Consider the following 16088-nt stretch of genomic DNA (forward strand, 5'->3'; position numbering starts at 1 on the left):
AACCAGATCTCTGAAGTCTCTGTGTTCCCAGCATCAGTCATTTATACCCACACAAGCATCTGCAGTGAGAGGCATGCTACCAGCATGTTCTCTCAACCTTAACTCCTGTGCAAGGGTGTCAGAGTTTCCTGTCCTTGACAGGCAGTGAGAACCAGCCAGGCTGCTGAGCTCCCATATAACAAAGTGGACTCTCATTTGCACCCAGAGGGCTGACTAATACCTCACCCGTTCCTCTTCAAAGAGCAGGGTTGAAGAAGCGTATCCTTCTGTTTCAACACTACAGAGAAAAATACAGTTTTAAGAATTCACTTACTTTTTCCCCTTCAAAAAGGGATAAAAAGGGGGCAATGGAGGGAGGACTGCATACTACCTCATGTCTTCAAGGCCACTGCAATAAGCTGGCAGAAATAAATGCTGAACATAATTATCTGAGATATGACTACTCAGAATATATTCCTCCACAGAGCACTAAGAGCCAGAAGTAAACACCAAATGGCAGTTCCTGCCAAACTTAAAAATTCCTTGTCAATTTAGGTCGCTAGTCCTAAATGGCAGCTATTAGCAAAAGTTAGCAATCAAATAACTACAGAAGTGCCAGGCTAAAGAGAATCTCCTGCATACTACAACTTCATCCCTCTGGGCTGAGACACACTTGAGAACACCTCATGCATCTGTCCAACCTGACCTTAAATTCCGAGTAGCCTACTACAAGGTTGCTTTATCTTTACAGCTTGAGTCCAGCACAGGACCACAAAGATGATTACGGGACCACAGGATTTTTCATAAGAGGAGAGGCTGCACGAACTGGAACTCTTCAGCCTGGAGAAAAGAAGACTCAGAGGGATCTTATATTGATAAGATAGGAGAGAGTGAAAAAGAGGTACAGGGACTCTTCTCCATAGTGCTCACTGACAGGAAAAGAGGCAATGTGCACAAGCTAAAACACACGAAGTTCCATCTGAACACAAGAAAACACTGCTACTCTTGAGGGTGGTCAAATGCTGGAATAGGCTGTTCAGAGAGGTTGTGAAGTCCTGCAGAGTCCCCACCTGCAGAGAGATCCAAAACCCAACTGGACATGGTCTCAGGCAACCTGCTTTATCTGACCATGCTTGAGCAGAAAGGTTAGGCTAGATAATCTCAAAAGGTGCCTTCCAACCCGAATGATTCTGTGATATGCTCTCAAGTTTCATTTGTGGTTTCATCAGTGCAACAGAAGAAAGCCAGGAATTTAATTAAATTCTTTGACATGAACAGGAGGGAAAATGATACAGCTTATGCAATTTTTGTTATGTCATTTCCCTCTCAAAAAAGCTCACTGCCTTGGTCTCTGGCATCTCTCAGTGAGCCCCTCACTAGGTGGAGCAACATTCCAGCTCTTCCTGATCTTCAGAGCTCCAGAAAAATTCTCATCTTCCTTCTAACTGCCTGCTGTCCTCCATATTCACCATACAACTCCTTTTACCCACTTCTGACCCACAAAAAGTTTGCTGGTACTCATCTTCTGTTCTTGTCTGTTTCACTGCACAAGAGCTCTGCACAGCCAGGGCTGCACTTTTCCTTCAGCAGCACAGTGCACAGCTGCTGTCACATTCAGGTATCACCTTAGCAGTCTCAGGCAGATGACGACTTCCCTGTATTTTTACCTGCAAGAATCTCCTTGGATACAAGTTCAAAGTCACTGATGAATTAATAAATGCTTTGGAAACATCAGCTTTTAAAGTAAGAAATTTGAAATGTTTCAAGACAATATAGGTATGTGGCTCAAATAAACAGAAGCAATTGAAATGTCAACTGAGCTTTGATAATATATGAGGAAGAGAAAGGTCACTGATTTCGACTGTGTGGCACAGATTCCCAGCTGCTTAATGCGCACAGCACAGCATGGTTTTATATCACAAGCCAGACAAGAGGGATGAAGTAGCAGGGTGGTCACTACACCTGGCTGGTGACTACACCCTGCCAGACCCAAGCTGGCTTGTACAGACACATCCTGAGCAAGGATGTTTCATCTACAGAAAAGGAGGCTCAGGGGAGACCTTACTGCTCTCTACAACTACTTTAAAGGAGGCTGTACACTGGTGGGGGGTGATTTCTTCTCCCAGGCAATATACAATAGGACAGGAGGAAACAGCCTCAAGTTGAACCTGGGGAGGTTTAGATTGGATACCAGGAAAAATTTCTTCACTGAAAGGGTGGTCAAGCATTGGAATAGGCTTCCCAGGGAAATGGTGGGATCACCATTCCCGGAAGCGTTCAAAAAACTTGTAGATGTGGTGTTTACAGACATGGTTTAGTAGTGGACTTAGCAGTGTTGGGTTAATGGTTGGACTCAATCTCAGAGATCTTTTCCAACCTTAATAATTCTACGATTTCCATGTTCTTAGCACAGCTATTGCATAACCTGAAAAACTTCCCCAGGGATAACAGGAGTGCCTGCAAATGCAAACCTTCGTGCCCTCTGTATTTTGCCAGAATTGAGAAACTGTAGAACTGAAAATACCCCATCAACAAAACAGCAAGAGTCAGTGTCAGCACAGTTTTCAACAAAGCTAGATGAGTGCTTCCTCATTTCTGAATTCATATCAAACTAATAAAAATTAAAATAGGCTTCAGCATGTGATGTCTGGGGGTGTCATGTTCCCATGATGCCCTAAACTGCAACCAACAGCTGTACTAGAGGCAACAGCACAGCCTGAGCAGGGCCAGTGTGCAGCCTCAGCAGAACTTGCCCTCACTGTATCCTGTCTCACATGCCCCACTAGCTCAGGATTCAGCAATTAGGAAGCTGAAGTTCAGCCATTTTAGCATCAGGCTTAGTTTTTCAGCGTGTGCTGACACTGCTGTTAGAAGTACTGGTGAACGCACGCGAAGAGAAGTATTTCCCAGAGAAAGACAACCAGACCCAAATAATGTCAAACTTTCTCTGCTAAGCACTGTAAGAACTGAGGGCTGCCTTTCTCAGGAAAAGTTCACAGTCTGCTGTGATTTAATTAAGACCTTCTAAGAGCCCCTGACTTCCTCTAAAATCCTAACAATGAAGTCCTGGGAGCAGAGCACAGGTTGTGTTTCTCTTTGGGAGAGGTCTGCTGTCACAAACACTTGTACCTTAAGTCACTCATGCTGGGGTTGGCCATAATCAAACTGAAAGGCAGATTTATTTTTTTTATTACCAAACAAGAAGAAAGTTTTCACAGTTTCACCCAAAAAGGGAACTATGTCCACCTGGGGCTGACTTCTCCTCAGAGGAAACATCAAAACATTTGCATTTGAGGCCATTCACAAAACGTGGTCTGTAGAATCATATAATGGAAGAGGTCACAGAGTCATTTTTTTCCCCACACAGAAGTAGGATCTGATACATTCATCCAAATACTTTGGCCATGAAAGTAGTCCATCTTAATTAGGTTCTTCCTTCACAAGAGTCAGCATGAGACCAGATGGTTTGCCTTTGCAACTGCTCTTTTGTGCACGGTGCAGGCAAGTGACAGCTCTCATCAGGTAGGACTCTCATAACAGTCACAGAAGTCCAGAAATTCTGAATCTTTGTGTACCAAACTATCTGGAACATGCTACAGTAGATTCCACAGCAAATGAGTTTGGTTTTATCTTATTTTTTTCTCTCAGTCAAATATTTTCTAGATTCGCTGAAGTCAGTTTGAGATCAATGTATGCTTATTAAAGTGAGAAAACAGAAAATAAGCTGATTTTTTTTGTGATGTAGAAACAACAACAAAAATCCAAAGCACAATCTCCCCTTCAAAACACCATTTAAGTAAAGCTAAAGCACAGTTCTTTTCAGCACATGCTAACTTGCAGCACAGATAGCACGTCTGGAGAAGGACTCTACGTCCAACTGGGAAAAGTCAGCCTGTAGAGCCTTTCCCTAAAGAAGTTTTGACACAGATGTCTGACAGGCAGCCCACTAAATTGCTGCTCAAAATGCAGCAAGCCTAAAGAGACTGGTGAGAGCTGGCTCTGGGAAAAGATTTCAGGATCAACATCCCTTTGTATTCTCACACACTCTTCAACTACATGAGAACTTACTCCTAGTCTAGCCTAAAATAACTCTGACAATCCTCAGACATATTAAGTAAAGCCACTAACACTCACATCCAGTGAGATGTTTAAACCTCCCCAACTTTGAATAGCATATTTAAAAATCAATAAAACATTGGTGCCATGCTCCAAGTTTGGAGAAAAACAGTAAGTAAACTTTTGCTTTTGCTAGAAAGTGACAGAAAAGCTAATTTAATCTCTGTTCAGTTTTATTTTTCAGAGTATAAAAGTTCAGCCACTGTTGTTTTTTTTCTTCCAGACTGAAAGCAAAGGAGCCAGACTACTTTAGTTCTAGGCTATGCCTTGGAAATCCAAGATGGTTTAGAGGTGTGTGAAAGAGAAATGCAAACTTCAGTTTATGCAGATTTTAAAAATTTACTAAGAAATATCTGTTGTGATCTGGTTACCTGAGAATGACATCTACAGCATAATCCCTAAATTATCTTCCTTCAGGGGGACCATTTCAGCCAAGATCGTGACTTGCACAATTTATTTTTACAGTGATAAATTTTTTATCGTGGATATTACACTTGTTATCCCAGCATAAAGCATCTTTATGCACAAAACACTAGACACACTAGAAGACTGCACTGCCTCATTTCTGCCAGAAACAAATCTTAGTTCAAGATGCAACTGCAAGATTCCAATCTTGCTAAGGCTGACAAAGAATACTATAAACCTACATACGGTAATGTCATAAAAACACCTTGACCAGGACGACTCCCCGGAGCTCTCCATCTTCATTTCAAGAGAAACAGAAAGAAATACTACACACTTATAGAGTTTTAGAAAGTTCTGAATCAATTAAAACTCAGTACATTGGGCTTCTATAATTTCCAGCTGTTAATACTTCTGTGCTAGTTACAAGGTGATCACTCTCAGACTGGTTGTACTATTTTTAAGGCCATCAGTGCAATTCTCAAATTAATCTCTGCCTTTCCATCACAGGTAACAAGCTAATCTGTTACCATGTGGTTACATCTCTGATTTTAGGTCCACTGCTATAGAATACATATTAGACAACCTCATTTTGGTTCTGGTATGACAGAAAAGCAAGTCTTAAAGAAAAGATAATTCTTTTCCTTAAATTAAATACATAGAAGACATTTTTCCAGTAATTTGGGTCAATAAATTTCAGGGCACAATATTTACAGGCAGAACACTAAAGGTAAAGTATTAATTTTTTATTTGCTTTCAAAACTAGGCACCTATGACAACCTCAACTTCAGAAGTTCTCTGTGAGTCACTGGTAAACTTCTCTGAATTAGGCACCAATTGACCAGGCATAGAAAAACCTCCAAGTAAAAATTCCTAGTTTACAAGAGTTGCACAATGTGCTTTAGTTTTCTATTTCAGTAAAGAACATTAACAGTGTTAAAATAAGAACGATGCATCCCCTCCTCCAACTCCTGACCAGAAGCACAACTTCATGGCTACCATCTTACCTTCTGAAATAGCCTTCTTGACAGCTGCAAGGTAAGCATCAGGCTCATCATCATTTGTGAGTTCCTGCCACTGAGACCAGTCCTTAAAAAAGGTCAAATAGTCGTCACAGTCCGTAACACCACAGAACAGCTTGACTACTTTGCACGGGGGCCATAAAGCTTCCTGAAGGCTCTGCAGGACGTGAGGAAGATAAAAACTGTGCACAAGCTCTGCAGAAAGCAAAAGGATGATGCTCCGACTTCTGCTGAACAGGTCCAGCTCCTGGGGGGAAATGGCAGACTCGCCTTCCAGTTGGTAGGTCAGAATCCGATGCTTTCGAATGTGCCGAGTAAAGAGGAAGAGGTTCTGGAGGTACTGACACCATTCAGCAGCGTCACTTGCATACACAATCAGCACATCATATTCTCCAGGGGTTCCTGTACAGAGGCAAGATCATCACAGAAAAAAGATTAAATTCAAAGCATGCACTGACCCACAGCTTTGCAACAAAATCCCCACAGCTCTGTCTCTGTAATTCCTGTCAAAAGCTACAAAGCACTTCAAAAGAACAGTAGTTCTATCCAAAGTGAGGTGTTCACAGAAACAGAGGAATTCTAAGGGTAGATGAACTCCTACTTCCATCTACTCCACCAAAATTTAAGTAGTTTTCTCATTCTCAAAAGACTCTCCTACAAAGAAGAGTGTTTCCTATGTAGTTTCAAGTGAAGCAAACTACATGTCGAGATTTACAGATTTAAAGCATGTTGATGGAAAATAAAAAACCACAAAAACCAGACCTCCAAAACAACCTAGCTTGAAAAGGAGAGTTCACCTTTGTGTACAAAGTTAAATCATTTTAGGCAAGGAGAGGCTCTGTGCAACACAACTGCAACCATCCTCATTACATGATCAGTTACATGATTAAGTGGAGCATTCACTAAACAACACACCTAAAATAAGAAAGTCCTTTATTTAAATGAGGTCCCACCATGCATACAGGAAGTCACTATGCTTCCATGGTGTTAGACATTTGCTCTCATTGCAGCAGAAAGCAAACTGCCTGCAAAGTATGCATGCAACTTAGGGTACACCAGCCCCAGTGCTCACAGAGCAGCAATTCTGTCATTCAGTCTTCACGCATTTTGCAAGCCTGCATTAGAGTCCTTCCCCCAGAGCTGTCATACAACGGTTTCCCAACAATTTTGGCAAGACAAACCCTCTCTTCAGAGGGAAAGAATAAATACAATAGTGGGGCCATAACACAGCCCAAAATATCATCACCAAAGTTAAGTTCTTCCATAATTCTCTAGAGATAGCTTCTACCTACAGACTCATACATTTCTGTGCTCTGGAACGAAAGCATTTTTAAAACTGCTACCAGCTTGCTAAGAAGAGCAGATGCAGACTGAACCAGCAGGACATGATGCAGTGCTCTCCCACCAATCCCAGGAAAACCTTTAAGTCTAAATTTAATTTTCCCATTTACCTGGGAAGAAGTTTACCCAAATTTGAGGTTGCGGCTCTAGTCCCATGGTAGATTTCAGAGCTGAGCATTTCAAACCTTATTAGCAAATTGTCTTCTTCTAATTCCAGTTTGACTCTTTAAAATTGTCAACATTTCCAACCCATATCCATCCAGAAGCAAGCAAAGGCAGATTTTCCTAATTGAAGTCAAAGGTAATGCCTAAAATTTGGCATGCCAAAAAGAGGACCTGCAGAGAGTGAATTTACCAGAACTGAAGATGACAGTTTTGCAGCGAGCATATGAAAATTCAATCAAAATTGCACAGCCTCCAAAGACTTTATTCTACCACCTTTTCCAGAACTTTCATTAAGAAATTAAGGCTGAAATTATGTCTAGGCTGAGGGACTCCAGCCTTAAACTATACAATTAGCAGCTTTAAACTGTAGTTCAACAAAAGTGATACAGTTGAAAAGTAAAGCATGGAGATGTGCTCTGTGCTCAACAAATAGTGTTATGGTTACCTGCATAAATGGGAAGACTCTAACAGTGAAAGGATGATGTCCTAGCTGTGGAGAACATGGACAGTGCAGTTCTTCAGTATTCACTAGGACAGCTGCACATTTCTGAGCAAACACAGCTCCTGACCCCAGATGGAGGCTTGTAGGAGACAGCATTCCCAAAGGAGGGAATCCAGCAAACTCATAAAGCAGCCAAAAGAACTCAAAACATTGGGACCTTTAAATTAAGAGTGCAGAACTGCTATGAAAAAAAAGATGGCTTTCACACCAGTGAGTGCACCACTATCGACAAAATATCACAGTGGTAGCTGAACACCACCTGACAAAGATCACAGAATCACATGAGCAAAAACAAGAAAACCAAGCAGAATTCAAGTGTTATTCTAGAAAGGGAGATGTTCCACAGACTTCTGCTTGCACAGTCATGTGCTGATTTACGTGCAGTACAGTGGGAAAGGACAGCACAACTGTCTGCTGAGAATGGAGCCCACGCATTGCATCACGGTCAGCCAAGCCCAATCTCAACAGATGGGGAGGCCACACAGTGACTCTCTGAGGTGTGCCCAAGGCTCCTAAAGTCCTGCCCTAGCACTCTCTGGGAGAAGTCCCACCTCTAGTCTCTGGGAAAATCAGTAGTGGCCTCCCAGGCATTTTAATGTTCTGTAAAATGGAACACCTAATCCTATCATTCGTCTTTAAAAAGTGCACAGCTTCCACAACTAAACCTGTTAGCCAACAGGCCCTTCTCCAGCCCTTCAATGAAAGGAAGCAGCTGTGCTTGGAGACAGGGTGGAGGAGCCACTGATTTAAAAAATGCATTGCACTGCAGTGGCACTAAGTATCTGAGAAAGCCTCCATTCTCTGATATGTACACAAAAGATGCAAACTTGACAGACTCACTGCAAGTTCCCTGCCAGAGCAGCGCAGCCTTTGCATCCAGCAGCAAGGAACTTCACCCAGTGTTTAGGAAAGGTACTGATTCCCTAACTAATGCTGCTCTACAGGTGCACCATTCCCCTTAACAGAGCTGTGCCAGCTCTCCTCAGGCCCTCTTACCTCAATTCCTACAGCCTTCTACACTTACATGACAAACTGAGGAACAATGCTCCTAAAAGGAGAACTGAGAAATAAAATTACTGACTCCACCTTTACAGCCAAAGAAACACTCTATGTTCATAAGTAAAAATACTGGAAGTGGGTCTTGCAGAGCTAAATAAGCTTTAGTCAGCATTGGAACTGCTTCAAATAAAACAAAAACCTAGAAATAACTTCAATTGCAACATTCTCTTTTAAAAGAAAGATGACACAGGAGTCACTTTCCCGGATACCGCTATTATTTGTCTACCCAAATTGCTCCCTTTGCAGCACCAACTACTGTCCAGTCCTCATGGAAAAGTGTAATGAAGAATACAAAGCATTTTTTTCCACAATTCTTCACACATCAGTTACAGAAAAATTCACAGAGCACAGTTCAAAGCACAATGTATACTCTGCCTACTGTACACAGATAGGGGAATACCTAGGTGAAAACCAAACATTTTATTTCCTTAAACCTTGACCTTAGATGCTTTGACAATGCTTTTGACAGGATGGTTTTGGAAAAACAAACAGAGAGAAGTTTTCAATTAAAGTCAGAAATATATGAAAAATATATAAAATAGCATGATGATGAAAGACTTGTGCCAGCTGACTATCTCAATAATCTTTCACGCTCTCAAGAGTAATCTAGTTTAAATTTTAACAATGCCTTATTTCTGCACTCCTAAATTTAGGGTATTAAAATTACTTTTGCCTCCGTTTACAAAGTACCAGCACTATTAATAATATTGCAGGGCATATTTATTTATTTCATAGAAAATCATGAAGGTGCAGTTCTGTTGCAGTTTGCAATGATAAACCATAACCTCTGTACTCCTTTCCAGCTGTAACTGCCTCTTCAGTGCTTAGTTGCACACTCTATTATACAGCAATAATAACAGAGTGATGAGATTACAAGCCAGTATTATACAAATGCCTAAGAACACTAACTGAGGGGTAAGGCCCACAGACTAAATAACAGACAAAGAACACAATACAAAGCTTTCCCCTAGCTTACAAACTGCATGCAGAACGCAAGAGGATGAAACAATTCAGTAAAAATCACTGGAGCCCATGGCAAGAATAGAAGTATCCTCTAGTGACAGACTGTGTCATGTCCTCATAGTCCCTCTCTGAGAAGCAGACATGTCTGAGAGTAGTAAGGTGACAGTCTTCAAGTTAAGAGCACACATGGGATAATGGTTTATGGCCACATCATAAGGTTCTGATTGCCACTGAAATAGATAAAGAATAACTGCGGGAAGTTGGCGTATCAGCTCTGGGTAAGACTACATCTTACAATATCAACTGTTATTATCTACTATTTCATTCCACAAGCCAAAGGGTTTGACCTTTTTCAATTTACAGATCATAAAGTTTTCAACTGTACTTATAGGTCCCATAAAGAAAATTCAGGGCCTGTACTAATACACAGCTTTTCTGTGTCATCTTTCACATACCTCTCATAAGTAGATCATGATTTCTCATTGTCCACAGATCAGGTAAAAAACTGAGACACAAATCCTTTACTCCAGCTCAGATGAACGCATACAGTGGTGAGCAAATCTATTTTCATCTGCTAGAAAAAAGCCACCTCTGATTCTGACTACATAAGAAAAGCATTATGTAGCCTGCTCCAGTTTGGTTTGAGATTCCCCTGTGTGGAAGATACACAAATATTGCAGTCCAAAATAAAAATCCCTCTTCATGAAAGGCAGTTGCCTATGGTATAAATAAAACCCAACTCAAGGTGTCTTAATAATAAAATTCTTTAAAAGAGAGAGCACTTCCAAGAGGTGATAGAAACTACTGGTGGGCCATTAAGAGAAGTCCTCAGCACCTTTTATATTTTAGCGTCTGAAGTGTGTGTATTTAAGTGATGTATGAGGAAATAAATGCCTTCTTTGCATAGATGGAATGCAAAGTAATAGTGATCACTTGCAATAATTATTAACATCCTAGTGAGACTTCTTACCTTGACTGGAATAGAAAACCTTCACTTTAAATAAAGTGCTGCAAACAAGCAAGAGGAAATAGTAGAATCAAAGCAGATAAAACTTCTGCAAACCAAACTTCAGCGATAGGAACACAAGATTTGCATTATGATATGTTAATCTACAGCTGTTCTATTTTTAAGAGTCTCTGTGAAATCACCTTCCATTTATAAGGAGAAAAGTAGTTTTGCCCACAAGTCTCCTGAGGCCTCCGTTTAGTTTATTTTTACATCACAAGGAGATACGCGCCAGTGAAACGCAAACGTTACTTCACACCCTGAGAATGGCACGTTTTTCCTTTTTTAGATAAAACATACACTTCCCTGCAAGAAGAGGAACTTGCACACTGGGCATTAGCAAGACTTACACAATACAGGCCAAACCCCTTGTCCCCTTGAGTTTACAACTCTGTTCTAGGTAGCTTTGCCTGCACATATGTTAGCTAAAACATTTTCAATTATGGCAACCTAACTCAGTTTGTGATCCTGAGACACTATCGCAAGGGGCACCAAGTCATACCCCCAAAAGGAAGCGCAGTGCAGGGGGATAAAGCCGTATTTAGGAAGAGCTGACTTATCTATAAAACATCACAGAGAAATACATGAGCAGTAAAGACGGACCGGGACAGATTCCTCTACGGAACACCCTCCCTTAGAGCTCGCCGATCTGCCAGCCCGAAGTGCGTTTAAGACGCAGGACAGCTCTGCCAGCACCTGCCCTGAACTCAAGCCAAGTGAAGCAAGGCAAGGTAGAAAGAAAACAGCCAACAAAGGAGCCAGCATTGCTCCGAAGAGCCCCGGGGTTCCCCTGACCTCGGGGAGCGGACCCTCCTTCCCCTCTCCCCAGCAGCGGGGCGCCCGGGGCGCGCAGAGCCGCGCAGCAGCTCCGCCCCGCCGGCGGGAGCGGACAGGGCTCCGCTACGCCCCAAGTACCGGCACCGAGCGGGGACAGCCGCTCCCGCACCGCACCGCACGGCCGCGGGGAGCCCCGGCCCGCCGGGGCACAGCGGGCACAGCGCGGGCAGCGCGGCAGGACCGTGCGGACGAGCCCCGCCGCTCCGCCCGGCTACCGGGGCGACAGCCGCGGCACCTACCGGGGGCTGCCATGGTCCGGGGCTGGCGGGGAAAGAGCCGCTTCCCTTCCCTCACATCGCCGGCGGAGCCGAGCGGAGTTCCACCCCGGTACCGCGTCCTCGCCCCCCGCTCGCAGGGGGCTCGGCCCGGCCCCGCGCCCCTCCCGGCCCCGCCTCCCGCCCGCCCGCCGCGCCGGGGGCGCCCCCTGCGGAGCCGGGCACGGGCCGCTCCCGCCCCGCCGCGCGTCGCCTTCCCGGGACTCGGCGGGACTCTTCCCCAGCAGGGAAAGACACTGCCTTTCCCAGCTGGCTCCAGGCACATTCTCCATAGGTGGCCGAGGAAACAGCGCTACAACGAGGAAAAGTTGTGTTACGGTGACACAGAAACTCCGTATCCTTAGTCACGAGAAACTGGGAGAAAGAATTGTGGAAGAGAACAAGCGAAACCTGCTTTATGCATACCGCTAACTTAGGTTTTGACTTCCGTCTCTAATGGGCAAGGAAAACTCCTAGGGGAAAAGCAAGTTGTTCCACGTAGAATGAAGCAGCTTGATGTTATGGGTTTTCATCTAGAAGATGCTGCCTTTCAAATTAGATTTACAAAATTCCGTATGACTATGCTCATGTTTGAGTACACAGAAAATAAGCAGTGGAAGGACACTTAGAGTTCAGAAAGCGAGATTCAATTTATTAATTTTGTTGCTGGAGGCAAAGCACAAATTCTGCCTGTTCCTTTGCAAACTTAGAAAAAACACTTGCACTGATTTGGATTCCGAAACATTTCTTTGCCAAGCACCACTGATGCACTTAGCACAGCAAAAACAGACTCCTTATAATCTGTTTTCCCAGTCAAGGCAGTCATTCTCAAGCAGTCAGGTGGACATTCTGAATGCAGCTTAGTGTCACCAACACCAATGTCAGAACTGAGCCGGCTACAAGCAGAAAGGAACCAACTCTTCTACTAATCAACTCTTAGAAGCTGGTCAAACTCTCTTGTTACCTCCAAATCATTCTTTACTCAAAACCCATTTTAAGCTTACGAACTGTGTGCTGCAGCCTGTCTTCCAAAATCAGTGTTTGCTCTCACAATAAGGAAATACCAGGACAGAAAGCACTTTCTGAGCACAGCCTTATGAGAAACTTCAGGTATGCAAAGAAGAAAACATACATGACAATAAAGAACACATGGACACTGGAGAAATGTGCCAATGCAGAACCTACTTGGGATTTATCTGAAGGACAAAAGTTAACTAATTGGAAACTAGAGTCTCTAGCCAAATTAATTTACTATTATGGAATAGTAAACATATATTAAAAACTATTGAAACAGATGGATAACCACATGTATGACTTTATAATTGTTCCACATTATTTGACTTGTAAAGCTGTTTGTCTTCTAACTTCCAATATAAAAAGTTAAAAAGAAAATCATCTCTCTGATGTTAGACGAGGATTTCAACATGATCTTATGAAATGAGCTTTTAAATTCTTTCTCTCCTTAAAGTCTTGCAGTATCACACAAAGGGCTGGCAGAGTTACCTTCCTGCTTTGTGGGAACCCATGGGGCTTATCCATATATATCAGTGTCACTTAGGATGCTATGCATTTTATTTAACCAATGCAAGCCCACAGGAAACCTCTTTAAATTTCCCAAGCCTCTAAAGTCAAATTAATGTGTCTCCACAAATGAGGCAGTGAAGTAACTGCCAGCATGTTGTTTCAGCAACCTCCACCTAAAAACTCAGATGATAAATCAAGGCAAAAGCTCCTTCACACCCTAGAACATTAAGCTGGCCTAAGGGACAGTTACACAGCTCCAAATGGATTAGAGGAAGAAAGGAGGAAACAGAGGGAGCTTTTCATCCTCCCTTGCCTGAAATTGACTGTGCAACTCTTTCCTCACTTCAAATCACTGCAGCATGTAACCACAGCTGCATTTGCAGCATTATTCTCAAGAGTCTGTCTTATCCCTGTCCAAAGAAAAGGACTAGACTGCTTTTTCTAGACATTGCTTTTTTGCTAGGTACTTATGAGGGGTTACAACGAAAGGATTCAGTAAGTGTTTGAATACTCACGCTATCTCTCTTCACTTTTTTTTGGCCACAAAAAAATAGGAAGAGCAGAGACTTCTCACGAAAATGTTCTCTTCCAAGATGAACAGGTCTCCCTGCAGCCCTAGCAAAAGAGATATGGCAGCCAAGGGGAAGACTGAAAAGACCTATGAGGAACAGGTGAGTGGAGCAAAGGAATTCACAAGCAATAGCATTGGTCGGATTTGCTTGCTTTTTAGATCCCAGAATCTCCCAGTACTGCCCTGGGGAATTCAAGAACAAAACAGCTTTCCCTTCCAGGTCATCTGAACAGCTGCAGGCACAACACAGGGGAACACACCTAGACAGACACACACTGCTGAAGAGAAGCTGCTACACAGCACAGGGAACAGACCTTTACTGGCAAAGGCCAGGCAGGAAAGGGAGATACTAACCAGATGAGAAGCAAAGGGAGTCTGAAGCAAACAGTAACTTCCCTGGTTCCTCACACCAGATACTTCAGACAGCAGGACTTAAAATAAGGACAGTTTACCAGCAATGGCTGCATGTCTTCCTTTCTGATGCAGACAAAAGCACAAGTTTGCTGAGCTTTGCAGATGAAGCTTGCAGCTGTACTTTACTGTAGATGGAAACTAGAAAAACTAAGAGAAATATTAGTTCCTGGAAACGGTTTCCTTTCTGCAACACAGCCTCGTGTTATTCCATACAGAACAGGGGCAGGTCAGGTCAGGGACATCTGAAAACAAATACACACATTTAACCAGCTCTCAGGTGAATGTCCTTTTTCTACACCACAGGTTACAGCACCTGTAAAAAATTACAGAATCTTACAGTACAAAATACCACTACAAGAGCTGAATTTTACTTCCTCATGAGTGCAAACGTGGCACTTTCCAGAGACACTAGCAACAGGAATGCTTTGCTGAGGACAGAGCCCCACCCAAGTGTGTGTGTTCATCAGGCACTAGGAGAGGGACAGAACACCCACATAGCAGGAACAGCAATCTTTGGAGATCGTGAAGTGCAGAACGCTAGGTAGGGGAAATGTAAAGGCATAATGCTACCTACTTACTACTGCTCTTTTTTTACCCTAGCAGCCCTAAATGGAAACTATCAGCACAGGACTCTCTTCTTCCTTTGCCCCCAGCAAGTTTTATAGCACATTCTATCGAAGAGAATCAAGAAAAACCTCATCACAAAGACAAGGAGAACAGAGAGCTACAACCATCAGTGCAAACCTTCAGTTTTACAGAAAAAAAAACTTCCCTGGAGAAATTACTAACTTAAAGCCACAGCCGCCTTTTGCCCATACGCCCAGAAGCTCCATTTAAGCTCAGGCCTGGGTCTTCAGTGTTTGCTTGAGGTATACCTGTTTCATGCCCTGTTTCTAACCTTGCCTCTTTGAAGCTCTTCAAGCCTTTATTGTAAGCAGCCTTATTTCACTTCCCTTTCTGTCTCTTTCTTACAGGTTGTCGCTTTAGGACCATAGTGTAACTTTTACCGTAGTCCTTCTTCCAGCACCATTTCCCCTTGTGCCTGTATGGATTCATTATGGTGTCCCGACCTGGTTCGTTACTGTAAACTGGCAAACAAGAAACCCCTAAGACTCAATTTGTGAGCATTAGGAAGCAGGCATCCTTTATCATCAGCATGGGACACATAGGGAGGATAGCTCCTCTAATCTTGTGTGTGTCCTGTTTTTCGGTCAGCACAGCTAATATTTACTTAAAATTTTACATATTCATCAAATGTTTTACTTATTCACTACTTCTCTCATAAAGTTCAAACATATGTTAATTAGCTCTAAGTTGTTCGGAAGGCCTTGTTTGGTCGCTAGGGGTCTCTGGTGGTCGTTTGGAACTTGAACTTCACTTGGACTTGTCCATTGAGCAGCGCATTAATTATATAGAGTGTCTTTGTTCAGCATCTCTTATAAAAAACTGGATACTCATGTTACCACTACTTTAAATAAAACATTCATAAACTTGCTTTTTTCGCAGTTACCCTTACAGAAACTTACATTGCAAACACCTGGGTAAAATTACTGAACAATGGAGAATTATCACTCTTGGAATTATAGCTCACTTTTCCTGAGACTACCGATTAATCTCCTTATCAGTAGCCAGCTCTGTCTTCCGTGTTCCAGCCACGTGGGGCTGCGCCGCGTCGGTGAGGGCTCTGCCAGTACCGGCTGCCCACAAAGCAGCTTGTTCTCCTCCCTGGAACAGCCTTATTCCTGCTCCCCAGGACTCTCCGAGCTCTTACTCCTGCTCCCTAGCATTCTCCTTTCAGTGACGGCGTTTAAAGTGGATTACAAGTAGGCTGATCGGGCTTAGGTGGACTTAAGTCTTCCAGTGCCGTGTGGGCGCTGCCGGGTCCCCAGGCCCTTCTCTTCCCAGGCCCTTCTCTTCCCAGGCCCTTCTCTTC

At 43.1% G+C, this 16088-nt stretch overlaps 1 protein-coding gene across 2 annotated transcripts in view; it reads right to left on the minus strand.

The window, feature by feature from the left end:
• The window catches only part of PIK3AP1 (phosphoinositide-3-kinase adaptor protein 1), a 41069-nt gene extending 25330 nt beyond the window's left edge, over positions 1 to 15739 (minus strand). The window contains exons 1-2 of one of the 2 annotated variants that reach the window (XM_064662707.1): positions 15419 to 15739; positions 5505 to 5921 (exon numbers count right to left, since the gene is read on the minus strand). Coding sequence is in view for 1 of the 2 variants with exons in the window: in XM_064662706.1 (XP_064518776.1) it covers positions 5505 to 5921; positions 11632 to 11644 (430 nt within the window). In the remaining variant the exon portion in view is untranslated. Of the gene's footprint in view, positions 1 to 5504; positions 5922 to 11631; positions 11748 to 15418 lie in introns of those variants that run through there. The other variant, XM_064662706.1, reaches the window with a different exon arrangement.
• Positions 15740 to 16088: the final 349 nt, after the last annotated feature.

This window comes from Pseudopipra pipra, chromosome 8 (genome assembly GCF_036250125.1).
Source record: "Pseudopipra pipra isolate bDixPip1 chromosome 8, bDixPip1.hap1, whole genome shotgun sequence".
Taxonomy (NCBI): Eukaryota; Metazoa; Chordata; class Aves; order Passeriformes; family Pipridae; genus Pseudopipra; species Pseudopipra pipra.